Source organism: Rhinopithecus bieti, unplaced genomic scaffold (assembly GCF_001698545.2).
Source record: "Rhinopithecus bieti isolate Rb0 unplaced genomic scaffold, ASM169854v2 scaffold_24306, whole genome shotgun sequence".
NCBI lineage: Eukaryota > Metazoa > Chordata > Mammalia > Primates > Cercopithecidae > Rhinopithecus > Rhinopithecus bieti.
In genome coordinates, this window is record NW_016811898.1 from 3,485,227 (window position 1) to 3,501,348 (window position 16,122).

The following is a 16,122-nucleotide window of genomic DNA, read 5'->3' on the forward strand; positions in this document are numbered from 1 at the left end:
TTTTTGCAGCTTTTACCATTGGCAGCCTACATGTGATATTTTCTTTTGTTTTATTTTATACAGAATGCCCATAATGCTACGTAGTTCAAACTGTGTTCTTACCGGAAAAACGCCAGCAGAATTTGCCAAACTGAATGAATGTCCTTTAGATCCAGGTATGTGTGAAGTCTTGGATTTGCCCCACTTTCCTTATTCTTTGATTCTGCTGCTGCTGTCGTTTTAACATTTTGTCTCAAAAACAGTGCCAGCTTTTCTACTTTATGATGAACTTGTTCACAAAACACCCAGAAATTTGTCTCTAGCTTTATCTAGCATTATGCTATTAGTCTGTATTTCTTTTTTTTTTTTTTTCCTTTTTTTTTTTTGAGACAATGTCTCACTCTGTCACCTAAGCTAGAGTGCAGTGGTGGGATCTCAAGCAGTCCTCCCACCTCAGCTTCACAAATAGCTGGGACTACAGGCTTGTGCCACCATGCCCAGCTCATTTTTGTATTTTTAGTAGAGATGGTGTTTTGCTATGTCATCCTGGCTGATCTCCTGGACTCATCCACCTTAGCTTCCCAAAATGCTGGTATTACAGGTGTGAACCACTGTGCCCAGCCCTATTAGTCTGTATTTCTCAAAGACATACTGTTTCCTCTTTTATTTCAGACTTAAGACTTTAATATGCCACATTCTTGTTTATTGCCATGATTTGTCAGTCTTTTCTATCTTTGCCCAGCAGTTTCTTTTGGTATGCCTAAATATTCAAGAATAATCTTCCATAGTTACTGGCCTTGCCTGGTTGAAAAAAAATCAAGTATCTCACTTCAGGCTCAAGTATTTCACTTCAGGCTGTTTTAAATGCAGTAAAGCCTAGGGGAGATGAAAGTATTTTTTTGTTTACATTTTAAAATTGTATTTTGTGCCTATTTCTAGGCAATTTCTTTTGTAAAATTTCAAACTTAGAACTTAACAGGAAGTTTCTCTTAATTCGGAAGTTTCTCTTAATTCTTTAACTCATATTTCACATTGATTTATTTGAACTTATAGTTGCTTTAATCTTATTCCTGTAAAGTTACATTGTTGTAGAATCCCAGAAGTTTTGGAAAGAAGTTAATGAAGAACATGACTTTTCTAGACTATAACAGAATGTTGCATAAGTCGAATATGTTATATTGTTTTTGCTTATATTCTGCAGGTATAAAATGAAGTATTACTTTATCCTACTCTGAATTGTGTGCAAAAAAAATACATGATGATGCATGAATTTTTTCGAATATGCAATATTATTTGGAAACCTAATCTTAATCTACCATTATCACTGATTTGTTAGAAAACTTAGAGTAAATTTCAGTTTACACTGAAAATTGTCAGTTACACTTGTACTTAAGAGCTCTGACAACTAATTTTTTTAACTTGTTTTTTCATTCACTTTCTACATATGTTAGGGGCTGGTGATTTTTCATAGACCAATAAGATATATTTCCTGTCCTCAAGATTTTATACAAATATAGCTTATTTGTATAAAATCATATACTGATCTTCAGTCCATAAAACAATATCAGATGGGCACAATGGCTCATACCTATGATCCCAGCGCTTTGAGAGGCTGAGGCGGGAGGATAGCTTAAGACAGCGAGTCAGCCTGAGAAGCACAGTGAGACCCTGTTGTTGGAAAAAATTTAAAAATTAGCTAGGCGTGGTGGCACATGCCTGTAGTCCTAGCTACTCGGGAGACTGGGGCGGGCGAATCACTTGAGGTTAGGAGTTCAAGGTTGCAGTGAGCTATGATTGTGCCACTGCACTCCAACCTGGGCAACAGAGGGAGATCCTTTCTCAAAAAATAAAATAAAATCAGCAAACCCCTTTGAATCAAGCATTAGCCAGTGCCATGAAGCAGTAGAAAAGGTAATCTGATTCACAAGATTCCTGCCATTACTAAATCAGCACTGGTTGAGGAATAAATGATGAAATTTTTCTTGTTTCCTTTGGGTAGGTGGCTACTTCATTGTTAAAGGAGTAGAAAAAGTTATTCTTATCCAAGAGCAGCTGTCTAAGAACAGGATCATCGTGGAGGCTGATAGAAAAGGGGCCGTTGGAGCTTCAGTTACGAGGTATGAAAAGCAGAGATGGTGTCCTTAAAAAATATTGGTCATTCAATTAGTCCTAAATGGCTATCTTTCAATACAGAGGGAGCCAGTTATTACCCTCTAAAAGCAGGCATTGTAATATTTAAGCTATCTGCATTCAATTTATTATGAAAGTCTGGAAGCATGGGGTATTGATTTTAAAATTTCAGTGATGGGAGTCTGAGACATCATTTGAAAAGTCACTGTTTAAGCTGAATTTTATCTTAGCTTATAGAACATGAAAGGAGATTTTTAAAGAGAAAAAATATAAAACAACTCTTCAGTTTTCATGCTCCTTTTAGCCTTTTACCATTTACTTGTGTATTCCTGCAGCAGTATGATCAGGGACTATTTGACCCCTAATACTGAATGACCTATATTATGGACTTAGCACCCTATTGTTAGTTTTCTAGACCAGCCTCTCTCACAGTGTACTCATTTTTACAACAGTGTCCCTTTCGAGGCTTCTTTAACTTCTTTTTATTTTCATGTGTAATTTGAAATGTGGAGGTTAATGAGTTCTGGGAATAGAAAGATTTGTGGCATAGATAGGATGTCAGAGTGTAGTAGTTTCCCGTTTGATAACCTACAACGAACTGATTAACCCAGAGTTAACTTTTCTTTCTGATGGAGAGGCAGTTAACAATGATGGTCATTCATTGAGTACTTACTAGCAGCCAGGCAAAATACTAGACATATTATTTGTCACCTCAGTCTTCCAAGATAAGTGGTACTGTTAACATCTCCATTTTACAACTAACAGGCCTTAAACTCAGGGGTACCTTGACCGTAAGGGGTAGATAGCCTTTGAACCCAGATACAGTTAATTCTACAGTCCATGTCTTCCCACTATCTATAACTTTGGAGCCAGGGCAATTTCAATTTGAATTTGAATCCTAAAGCCTTTGTTTTCTAGATATGAGGCACTGGAACGTGCAGTTACTTAACTTCTCTAAGTCTTGGTTTCCTCCTATGTGATTTTGAGAGAATACTTCAAAGTTTGACTATGTAGAAGATTAGAGCTAATATAAGTAATGTGGGTAACAATGCATGGTAGCAGGTAATCTGTGTGTGTTACTAATGTGGTTGATTAGAGCTTTTAAAATGCTTTGAAATCCATTAGAAATTTTATAACTAACACAGATACCAATAGAAGGATATTCCTTTCTTTTGACTTTACTATATACCAAGACTGTGGGTATGTTTTGTTGAATTACTAGTTTAAAAACTCACATAAATTCATTTCTTTTTAATTTCCTCTTTATGGTTAAGGCCCATATTATAAAATTGGCCTTGTATATATGCTCTACACTGGATCAAAGTAATTCAGGTGGAGTCAAAGTGAAGTTGGTCAGAAAGTAATTGTCACTCATTCACACACAGAACTTCCATCATAATCTCAAAGTCAAAGAAAATTTATCGTGTTTTAAATGTTCACAGAAGTGGCAGCTGGGCAGGAAAGGGATTGTCTTTTTAAAGTACTTACTAGAAAGGACCTTGTCATTGTTGTTGATCAGTTGACCCTTGTTGATTAATGATCATTGCTATTGCATGTTATTAGCTTGAAACTAAGTGGGGATGCAGTTTAACCAACTTGTATTTACTCATAGCTCTACCCATGAGAAAAAAAGCAGAACCAATATGGCTGTGAAACAAGGACGGTTTTATTTGAGGCATAATACTTTGTCAGAAGATATACCCATTGTCATCATATTTAAGGTAAAACTGCAGCTCTCTTCTGAAAATTATAAGAATTCTTTCTCTGGTTTATTTACATATATAATTAGAGATTTGGAAGGTAAGGAATTCTTGGATTAGAAAGATTTGTGATATAAGTTGTCAGTCATATGATGTATTTTAAATTGAAAGCTGGCTGGGCATGGTAGCTCATGTCTGAAATCCCAACATTTTGGGAGGCCAAGATGGGCAGACTGCCTGAGCCCAGGAGTTTGAGACCAACTTGGGCAACATGGTGAAACCCCCATCTCTACCAAAAAAAAAAATACATATCTGGATGTGGTGGTGTGCACCTCTACTCCCAGCCACCCAGGAGGCTGAGGTGGGAGGATGGCTTGAGCCTGGGAGGCAAAGATTGCAGTGAGCTGAGATTGTGCCACTCTGCTCCAGCCTGGACAACATAGTGAGACCTCATCTCTACAAATAATAAAAACATTAGCCAAGCTTGGTGGCGTGTGCCTATAGTTTCAGCTATTTGGGTTGCTGAGATGGGAGGATCACACAAGCCCAGGAAGTCAAGGCTGCAATGAGCCGTGATCATGCCACTGCACTCCAGCCTGGGCAACATAGCAAGGCCCTGTCTCAAAACCAAAGAAAAAAATCAGCTTATTTGTGAATTGTTGGCCTAGAACGCAGAAGACATTTTCCATAGAAACAATATTGAAATAGATACAGAGATACTGCTGGTTTTGTTCCAGACCACCACAATAAAGCTAATATCACAGTAAAGTGAGTCACACAAATATTTTACTTTCCCAGTGTATACAAAAGTTATGTGTACACTATACTATAGTCTGTTAAGTGTACAATAGCATTATGTATAAAAAATACATGCCTCAATTAAAATATACTTTTTTGCTAAAAAATTCTAACAATTATCTGAGTCATAGTCTTTCAGTGAGTTATAATCTTTTTACTGGTAGAGGGTCTTGCCTCAGTGTTGGTGGCTACTGACTAATCAGGGTGGTGGTTGCTGAAGGTGGCTATGGCATTTTCTTAAAATAAGACATCAGTGAAGTTTGCCACAGCTATTGACTCTTACTTTGTGAAAGATTTCTCTGTAGCACACAATGCTGTTTGATAACATTTTACCCACAGTAGAACTTCTTTCAAAAATTGGAGTCAGTTGTCTTAAGCCCTGCTGCTGCTTTGTCAATGAAGTGTACGTAATATTCTACATCCTTTTTTGTTATTCCAACAACGTATACAGCCTCTTCACCAGTATTAGATTCCATTTCAAGAAATCACTTTCTCTGCTCATCATTAAGAAGCAACTCCTCACCCGTTCAAGTTATATCATGAGATTACACCAATTCAGTCACATCTTCGGGCTCCACTTCTACTTCTAGTTCTCTTGCTATTCCCACCACATCTGCAGCTTCTTTCTTCACTAAAGTCTTAAACCCTCAAAATCATCCTTGAGGATGGGAAGCAGCTTCTTTCAAACTTTTGTTAATGTTGATATTTTGACCTCTTCTCATGAGTCACAGATGTACAGACATTCTTTTTTTTTTTTTTTTTAAGGTGAAAGCAAGTTTATAAGAAAGTAAAGAAACGAAAGAATAGCTACTCCATAGGCAGAGCAACCCCAAGGGCTGCTGGTTGCCCATTTTAATGGTTATTTCTTGATTATATGCTAAACAAGGGGTGGATTATTCATGAGTTTTCTGGGAAAGGGGTGGGGAGTTCCCAGTACTGAAGTTTCCTCCTCCTTTTAGACCATATAGGGTAACTTCCTGACGTTGACATGGCATTTGTAAACTATCATGGTGCTGGTAGGAGTGTGAGGACAACCAGAGGTCATTCTCATTGCCATCTTGGTTTTAGTGGGTTTTGGCTGGCTTCCTTACTGCAGTCTGTTTTATCAGCAAGGTCTTTATGACTTGTATCTTGTGCCAACCTCCTGTCTCGTCCTGTGACTAAGAGTGCCTTAACCTCCTTGAAATGCAGCCCAGTTGGTCTCAGCCCCTGTTCAAGAGAGAGTCACTGTGGTTCGAACACCTCTGACATATTTCCCTGTTTCCCTTTTATAAGACAACCCTAGTCTTAAGGTTTGTAGAAGGATGAAGACCCATCTTCCATAACTTCTTCAGGCTGAATAGGAATGATGATATTCCTGCCTAACTATTAGGGTCTCTCGTATTCAGGGGAATCACAGATATTCTTATTGGCATCTAGAAAAGAGTGAATCCTTTCCAGAAGGTTTCCAGTTTACTTTGTCCAGATCCATCAAAGGAATCACTATCTATGGCAGCTATAGCCATAAGACTTGAAAGTTGAAATTACTTCTTTATTCATGGGCTGCAGGATGGATGTTGTGTTAGCAAGCACAAAAACATTAATCTTGTACATCTCTATCAGAACTGTTGGTGACTGAGTTCATTATCAATGAGCAGTAATGTTTCTAAAGGATCTTTTTTTCTTAGCAGTTGTTCTCAACAGTAGACATAAAGTATTCAGTGAACTATACTGTCAACTGATGCGCTGTCATCCAGACTTTGTTGCTTCATTTGTTAGAGCACAGGCAGAGTAGATATAGCATAATTCTTAAGGGCCTTACGATTTTCAGAATGGTCAATGAGCACTGATTTGAACTTTTTCTAGACCCTCACAAGAAAGTCAGCCTGTCCTTTGAAGCTTTGAAGCCAGGCATTGACCTCTCCTGCTGTCAAAGTCCTAGACAGCATGTTCTTTCAGTAGAAGTCTGTTTCATCTACATTGAAAATCTGTTGTTTAGTGTAGACACCTTCATCAGTGATCTTAGCCAAATCTTCTGGATAACTTGCCGCAGCTTCTCCATCAGCACTTGCTGCTTCACCTTGCACTTTTGTGTTGTGGAGATGGCTTCTTTCCTTAAATCTCATGAACCAGCCTCTGCTAGTTTCCAACTTTTCTTCTGCCCTTTCCTCCCCTCTCTCAGCCTTCATAGAACTGAAGAGAGTTAGGCCCTTACTCAGGATTATGCTTTAACTTATTGTGACTGGTTTGCTCTTCTATCCAGACCACTAAAACCGTCTACATATCAGCAATAAGCCTGTTTCCCTTTCTTATCATTGATATGTTCACTGGAATAGCACTTTTAATTTCTTTCAAGAACTTTTCCTTTGTGTTCACAACTAGGCTAATTGGTGCAAGAGGCCTAGTTTTTGGCCTGTCTCAGCTTTTGACACGCCTTTCTTTCTAAACTTAATCATTTCTACCTTTTGATTTATGGTGACAGATATGCAACCCTTTTTTTTTCTTGCATACTTAAGAAGCCATTCTAGGATTATTAATTGGCCTAATTTCACTATTGTTGTGTCTCAAGGAATAAGGAGGCTCAAGAAGGGAGAGAGATGGGGGAATAGCTAGTTGGTGGAGCAGTCACAACACACACATTTATCGATTAAATTTTTCATCTCTTATGAGCACAGTTTGTGGCACCCCCAAACAGTTACAATAGTAACATCAAAGAACGCTGATCAGCTGGACGCAATGGCTCATGCCTATAATCCCAGCACTTTGGAAGGCTGAGGTGGGGATCATTTGAGGTCGGGAGTTTCAGACCAGCCTGACCAACATGGTGAAATCCCATCTCTACTAAAAATACAAAAATTAGTCGGGTGTGGTGGCACACGTCTGTAATCTCAGCTACTTTGGGAGGCTGAGGGAGGATGATTGCTTGAACCTGGGAGGTAGAGGTTGCTGTGAGCCTAGATTGCGCCACTGTATTCCAGCCTGGGCAACAGAGTGAGACTCCGTCTCAAAAAAAAGAGAAAAAAAAAAAGATCATTGATCACAGGTCCCCATAACAGTGAAAAAGTTTGAAATATGGCAAGAATTTACCAAAATGTGACACAGGGATATGAAGTGAGCACATGCTGTTGGAAAAATAACACCAATAGACTTGCCTGAAGCAGGATCAGTCTGCAAGCAGGGACAAACCTTCAATTTGGAAAAAACACAATATCTACAAAGCCCAATAAAGCAAAGCGTGATAAAATGATATGTACCTGTAGTGACACAGAGACCCATTTAACCTGCTCTAAGACATAAATACTATATACATTCAGTGAACAGTTAAGTTGTCGTATTAGTTATCAAGCAAAATAAAAAAATAGTTGGCATTGTGTGATACAGTTAGTTGATCCTCAGTATTTGCAAATTCCCTGTTTGTGAATTCACTTACTTGCTAAAATTTATACATAACCCAAAATCAATACTTGCGGTGCTTATATGCACTGACAGAGTGGTAAAAACTTAAGGCACCCAGCGCACATATTCCCAGCTGGGATTGAACAAGGCGACACTCCGCCTTCTTGTTTCAGCCCTCATGTTGTAACCAAGTGTCCATTTTGCAGTCTATTTAGTGCCGTATTTTTTGTATTTTTGTGCTTTGTTGATTTGCAGTGTAAGATGGCCCCCTAGTGTAATGCTAAAGTTCCGTCGAGGTGTTCCAAAGGACAAACAGGCTGTGATGTGCCTTCTGGAGGAAATACGTGTTAGATAAGCTTTGTTCAGGCATGAGTTATAGTGCTGTTGGCTGACTTCAAAGTTAATGAATCAATGATAAATATCTTTTTTTTTTTGAGATGGAGTCTTGCTCTTTCACCTAGGCTAGTGTGTAATGGCGCGACCTCGGCTCACTGCAACCTCCCTTCCAGTTTCAAGTGATTCTCCTGCCTCAGCCTCCCGAGTAGCTTAGGATTACAGGTGCCCTCCACCACGCCCAGCTAATTTTTGTATTTTTAGTAGAGATGGGGTTTCACCATGTTGGCTCCTGACCCTGTGATCCTCCCGCCTTGGCCTCCCAAAGTGCTGAAATTACAGGTATGAGTCACTGCGCCCAGCCCACTTCATAGTTTCAAAGTGACTTTCCTTATAGGGTTAAAACAAACGCAACTTTCTTATCATGTTGGCTCAGGTAAACTGGACCCCTTCTGATTGGTTGCTATGAATCTGTATTTTTTTGCCCTGTATTTTTCCTGGAACAGTGGTTCAGTGTTTACTATTCAGTATTTGGTATAATTCAGCAACTTGATAGAACATAACTACCGTGGATAATGATAACCGATTATATATAGGTACAAAATGAATCTCGATAACCAGTTTAGTTGAAATGAAGAGCTCAGATTATTTGAGGAGATACTGGATGCTTCAGATAATTTTAGAAATTTATAATATTTATTCAGTTTCAATAGTTATGATAGTGGAAATAATTTTTGAGTCAAAATTAGAGAAAACAAAGGAAGAGAGCCTCTGAGATTGAAGTAAGTTGATTAAAACGGAAAAGTATTTTGGGTATAAACCTCAGAGGAGTAAGAAAGAAAGGATTGAGTCTTTACTGTTAAAGCTGTAACCAGGTGACAGAGGGTAGGAGTCAGGGAGGAAAGTAGCCCACAAATCAATCTGATGATGGGGATTTAGGGAGAGAACCCCTGATGGTTCATGAGTATTGAATGGATGTTGACAAGTCAGGTTCTTTAACTCAGGAAGCATCCATATTCTAAATGCAATTGTGTGAAGGAAGTTTTAGGAAATTTAAAAATGTTTATTGTAGCCTAATGTGCTTTTGAGTTCTATAAATGAGATGGAGCCATTTTCTTTTCAGGATGATGATGATGATAGTCATAGTAGCAGTACCATATCAGAGGGCCCAGGAAGAATTCTTAAATATACTTTTTCTTTCCTTTCTTCAGGGTTTGCATTTTTTAAGCACAAAAGTAATTTTGCTTTTCTTATAGGGATCCCATAGTGCCCAATGCAGTGTTTTATGTACAGAGTGATAAATATTGAAAATTTTTTCTAACGGGGCTGGGCACAGTGGCTCATGCCTACGATCCCATCACTTGGGGAGGCCAAGGCAGGTGGATCACTTGAGGTCAGGAGTTTGAGACCAGCCTGGCTAACATGGTGAAACGCCATCTCTGCTAAAAATACAAAAACCAGCTGGGCATGGTAGCTCATGCCTGCCCCAGCTTCTTGGGAGGCTGAGGCAGGAGAATTGCTTGAACTCAGGAAGCAGAGATTGCAGTGAAGCGAAATCACGTCACTGTATGCCAGCCTGGGCAACAGAGGGAGACTCCGTCTCAAAAAAAAAAAAAAGAAAATTTTATCTAATGGTATAGAATTACATCTCCAGCAGAGGGCAGTATGTTCCCATGCATCCAAAGGACTTTTTTTTTTTTTTAGAAGGTTTTATAGACCCTTGAAGATGCATAGTACTGCTTTCTTTCTACCAGAAATTATAAATTAATTATAATGCATATAATCTATCACTCATGGAAAATGCGTGACTAGACCCATGCATACATTAAAATCAGAAAACATATTAAGTACTGCTTTTTGGCTAGGTGATGAGTTTAGTAAGACAGTTTTGCCAGGTGCAGTGGCTCAGGCCTGTAATCCCAGCACTTTGGGAGGCCGGGGTGGGCGGATCCCAAGGTCAGGAGATGGAGACCATCTTGGCTAACACGGTAAAACCACGTCTCTACTAAAAATACAAAAAATTAGCTGGGTGTGGTGGCGGGTGCCTGTAGTCCCGGCTACTCGGGAGGCTGAGGCAGGAGAATGGCATGAACCTGGCAGGTGGAGCGTGCAGTGAGCCAAGATCACACCACTGGACTCCATCCAGCCTGGACAACAGAGCGAGACTCCGTCTCAAAAAAAAAAAAGACACTTTCTTCTGTCAAGTTTGTTTAACATTTATATTGTACATCTATACACACATTTGCTTACATACACACAACTGACTTAAATCCTTTTTAGAATAGGGCTGTAAATTAACACTGTGCATATTTATGTAACCAGTAGTTGTGGTTTCAGACTTCTCCCTTTCTGATTATAAAGGCATTCCTTGCATTATTTACATTTAGAAAACCACTTAAAAGTATATCTACATTTTGGATATATTTTCGAGATCATTTTCCTGTGCTTCTGTGATATACACATAAATTTTTATTTTTTTCACTTAACAGTGCATTATGAATAGCTTTCCCTGTTATGGATCTGCATCATGATTTTTAGTGACTGTTGTGTAGAAGTTGCATACTTGTGGTGGAATTGACTTAACCACTTTCCTCTAGTGGGGTATTTAGGTGTCATTTTTTTCCCCAAGGCTTTACTCTTAAATACAACCGTAGGATGACTGTTATACGTACCTGTTTATGCACGTTGCTGATTGTTTTGTGAGACTTTATTCCTAAGATTGGAATTTTTTTAAAAAAAACTTGGTACATGTTGCCAATTATTTTCCTGAAACGTATCCACTACATTCTAATCAGTAAATATTTTAAAATTTTTAGTTTGGATAAATGAGCTAAATATTTTGGTCATGAATGATCACTTTTATTGGTCTCCCACAATAGGTATGTTTTAATAAATTGATGGGACTTTATTTGATAACCACTGTTTAGACTTTTCCATCTGGGAGGCCGCATAGAGTATTGGATATCTTAGAATCAGACAGATTTAGGTTGAATCCCAGCATCTGCACTTATTAGCTATGTGACCTTGGGCATAATTTCCAGCCTCTTTGAAGCTTGGATAACTCATCGATTAAGGTGAGAAGTTTGAGAGAGTTGCCGTGAAGAGCAAACAGGATCATGTATTTTTTGAAAAGTCCTAGAAGGGGAGTGCCCTTTTTCTTTCCTTACTTCTCTTTAGTCAGAAACCCTGGGAAGACAAACGGGGATACCAGAAAAGACACATCATTTCTCTTTGAGTGTTGTGTGGCCCTAACACAGACCTTGACAGTCATTAGGACTTGATGGTTGTTGATTGTAACCAACAATTGGCTGAAAGTGACAGGAACAGCAGGGTTTCTAGATTCCATGCTGAGTCTGAATATGACGGAGAAAGCTTTTAAGACATAGATCAGCCTTATTTATGGACTTGAATCACTACAAAGGTTCTCCTGCCCATGAATCTTCCCCACTTTACATTTTGTATTCCCAAGTATGCAGCCTGCACTTATGATGGCATCTGTAGTTAGAAAGATTTTGCAGAAAAGAAGATCAGATTTCAAGGGTGCTTGGCAGTGTTTCCTGGAAACTAACTTATATGGAAATTAATCTTTTTTTTTTTTGAGATGGAGTCTCACTCTGTGGCCAGGCTGGAGTACAGTGGCACGATCTCGGCTCAGTACAACCTCCGACTCCCTGGTTCAAGCGATTCTCCTGCCTCAGCCTCTCAAGTAGCTGGGATTACAGGCATGCACCACCACGCCCAGCTAATTTTTGTATTTTTAGTAGAGACGAGGTTTCTCCATGTTGACCAGATGGTCTTGATCTCCTGACCTGGTGATCCGCCCGCCTTAGCCTCCCAAAGTGCTGGGATTACAGGCGTGAGCCAATGTTCCTGGCCAAAATTTATCTTCTTTAAAGTGAAACAGTCACAAAGTTAGAGAGGGCCGTCACAGTTCTCTTATTACCTGCTGGGACTACTGTGAGTAGTAATAGATTGATTTTGGTCTGCTTTAAAGAAACATTAGAGATTTCTGAATAGTAGATATTTTAAGAAGTTACTTCCTTTCCCACCTTCACACAGTATATTTCAACCTGTTACCATTAGTGTGTGTATCAGTCACTTCTGCTCATTAGTATTCTTTGTTTTTGTCTTTAAAAGTCACACTTTGTAGATATCTAAAAGACCTCATGCCACTTTTATAGTGCACCTCCCCTTATTTTGTTCAGTGGTATTGCTGATTTCTAGAGTGTAGGGGACCTGCTGAAATGTATTATCTCTGCTGTGTTTTCGTAAGGTTATTATGTAGGATTTTCTTTTGACTTATTAGGAAAAATGATTTCAGATATCTGGAGTACAAAGAGGTCCATATAAAGTCAGTTTTCAGATGTCTAAATTATGTCTTTAAAGTAAAATGGTTCAGCATTTTGCTGTCGTTTCCATAGCAATATGTCATTTATTTGTGGCTGTGACTACTGAAGGCTAAATAGTCATAAAGTCAGTTCGGTCTTTGCAGCTGGTGTGCTTTGATGATAACTTGACTGAGTTATCGCCCCTGTATTTAGTGACTTGATATAGGAAGAGTTTAGTCCTTTTAGAGCAAAGCTTTGGCAGTAATCATGCTTTCTGCACATATGGTGTCATTTACCATGTGCTTGGCATATCTTTGTTTCATAGCTTAGAAATATTTGGAAGGCCTAAGCAGTCTGTTTAGATTCCTGTTAAGACATTTGAGAATTTTATGCAGTTATAAAATTATCACTTAGGTTCAGCACCAGGACAACTTGAAGTGGCAATCCATATGTCAAATGAGGAAAGACCTTTTCATTACAGTTTAAGCGTCCCTTATCTGAAATGCTTGGGACCAGCAGTGTTTAGGATTTCAGGGTTTTTTAAAATTTTGGAATGTTGGCATTATCCTTATCCTTATGGTTGAGCATCTCAAATCCAGAAATCCAAAATCTGAAATGCGCTAATGAGTATTTCCTCTGAATGTCATGTCTGTACTCAGAAAGTTTCAGATTTTGAAAGCTGATCGTGGTGGCCTGTGCCTATAGTACCAGCTACTTTAGAGGGTAAGGTAGGAAGATTGCTTGAGCCCAAAAGTTTGAGGCGATAGCGTGCACTGCAGTTGTGACTGTGAGTGGCCTCTGCACCCCAGCCTGGGCAACACAGTGAGACCGTGTCTTTTAAAAAAGTTGGCTGGGTGCGGTGGCTTTGGCCAGGTGTGGTGGCTTATACCTGTAATCCCAGCACTTTGGGAGACTGAGGCGGGTGGATCACTTGCAGCCAGGAATTTGAGACCAGCCTGGCCAACATGGCAAAACCCCATCTGTACTAAAAAAATACAAAAATTAGCTGGGCGTAGTGGCAGATGCCTGTAGTCCCAGCTACTTGGGAGGCCGAGACAAGAGAGTCACTTGAATCTAAGAGACAGAGGTTGCACTGAGTTGAGATTGCACCGCTGTACCCCAGCGTGGGCGACAGAGTAAGACTCTGTCTCCAAAAAAAGCAAGCAAACAAAAAAACAACCAAAAAAACTCTCTCCCCCTAATTTTTTTTTTTTTAAGTTTCAAATTTTAGAGCATTTTGGATTTTCAGATTAGGGAAACAACCTGTGTTATTTAAACACCAAAGAAAGGAATTCTGTTCTAATATTTGTGACTGGCTACTTGCAGACCATAGAGAAAGTGTAGATGGTTTTACATATATGCCATCACCATCAAAGTAAATGCAAGTCAGTGTGCTTGAGCTAAGAATAATCTAGTTTTGTTTGTTTGTTTAAAAATTAGAACCGATAATTTTTTTTAGGATAGCTATCTTTTAATCCATGGAAGGCTAAGTGTTTTAATGAAATTGTGTAATTTTTAAATAGTGGAGCTTATTTCTAGTATCCATTTGAATAAATGTTTCCATATCAAATTGGAGGTTAAAAAAAAAAGTCTGCAAAAACTATAGGAAAACGGTTTGCATCCTGAGAACTTGTTTGCTAAAAAAAAAACAAAAAAATAACAAAAAAAGGAACAAAACAAGTTGTACATTTAAACGAATTGTTTTAAATTCAGATAGTGAATTTAATTCCATTAGTTATCTGTGCTGTGTAACAAATTATAGCACAGCTTCTGTTAGTTGGGAATTTAAGACTTGCTTGGCTGGGTGGTTCTGGCTTAGGGTCTTTCATGAGCCAGGATGTCAGCCACAAGCCAAGCATAGTGGCATGTGCCTGTAGTCACAGTTACTCAGGAGGCTGAGGTGGGAGGTTCACTTAAGCCCAGGAGCCTGAGGCTGTAAAGCACCATGATTGCACCTGTGAATACCCACCTACTTCAGCCAGGGCAACATAAGCAAGACCCCTTCTCCCAAGAGGAAAAAAGAAAAGATATCAGCCAGGGCTGCAGTTATCTGAAGGCCGAACTGAAGTGGGCTGGAGGATCTCCTTCCAGGATAACTCACCCCCATGGCAGTTGACAGAAAACTGCAGGTCCTCATTGGCTGTTGGTAAGAGGACATAGTTCCTCACCACTGGACCTTGCCACAGACTGCTTGTGTGTTTCCATGACATGGTAGCAATCTTCCCCCAGAGAGAGCACTCTCAGAGCAAGCAGGCAGCTGTAGTGCCTTTTATGACCAGTCCTTCAAAGTCATCATACGTGCCACCTTCACATTTTTTCTATGGAGGTGAAGCATTGAGCTTAGCCTACACTTGGAGTAGAGAATTAGTCTCCACCTTTTGAAGGGAGTGTCAAAGAATCTATGAAGGTTTTTAAAACCACTGTAGTTGGCCTAAAAGGGACATGGGATCTATTCAGATTCCCCCCAAATCTTCAAAACTTTCTATAAGTTTACATCGGATCCTCAAGTATCCAAATCAAATTTATAGAATGCAGATCACTGAAGGTCAGATGTAGAATCACAGAATTTTGAGCTGGAAGGGATCTGGTTTTTCATTTATGCAAATGAGAAAACAGAGGCGAAGAGGTTGCATGACAGTGGTAGTGGTAATGTCTGTGTCTGTTGTTGGTGTTATATTAGGACGAACACCTCAGATCTCTGGACTTTTAGATAGATGACTCTGTTGTACTCAGGATAATGTCCTGGATGTTCTGCACTGGAACTTGGGATTTAATTTTCCCTTCCTTTCTCTTTTGTGTGGAGAACTGAGAACTAGGGCATCAACACTAACTAGACAATTATCCTCTGGTTTTGTCTTCTCTACAGCTGAAGGAAGAATTTTAATGCAAACATAACTTTTCCCCTCACTTCTAAGAAGTAGACTTTTACTCTTCCAAGGGAGATTTAGTGAGATTATGCTGTGTTCCTTGATATGGCAAAATTCCAGGCAAATGTGTGAAGGAGTGAGCCCTAGTACCATATGGAATCTACAAAGACCTACGTTGCTGCTGCCACCTTGAAACACTTAACTTGGTTTCTGAAACCTCTTAAGTGCGTTCCTACTTTTTTTTTTTTTTGAGACGGAGTTTTGTTCTTGTTGCCCAGGCTGGAGTACAGTGGTGCAATTTTAGCTCACTGCAACCTCCACCGCCCGAATTCAAGCGATTCTCCTGCCTCAGCCTCCCAAGTAGCTGGGATTACGGGCACATGCCAACACGTCTGGCTAATTTTTGTGTTTTTAGTAGAGATGAGGTTTTGCCACATTGGCCAGGCTGGTCTTGAACTCCTGACCTCAGGTGATCCACCTGCCTCGGCCTCCCAAAGTGCTAGGATTACAGGCATGAGCCACCATGCCCAGCCCATGTGCTCCAACTTTTTAAAAGTCTCCTTTGAAACCTGCATGAAGTTTGGTTCGATATCTCTAGGATAGTGAGGTAAA

The 16,122-nt window shown here is 39.5% G+C and overlaps 1 protein-coding gene across 1 annotated transcript in view; it reads left to right on the top strand.

The window, feature by feature from the left end:
- The window catches only part of POLR3B (RNA polymerase III subunit B), a 144,431-nt gene that overhangs the window by 18,639 nt on the left and 109,670 nt on the right, over positions 1–16,122 (top strand). The window contains 3 exon segments of the mRNA XM_017895316.1: positions 64–155; positions 1,979–2,096; positions 3,722–3,830. Of these exon segments, the coding sequence (XP_017750805.1) occupies positions 64–155; positions 1,979–2,096; positions 3,722–3,830 (319 nt within the window).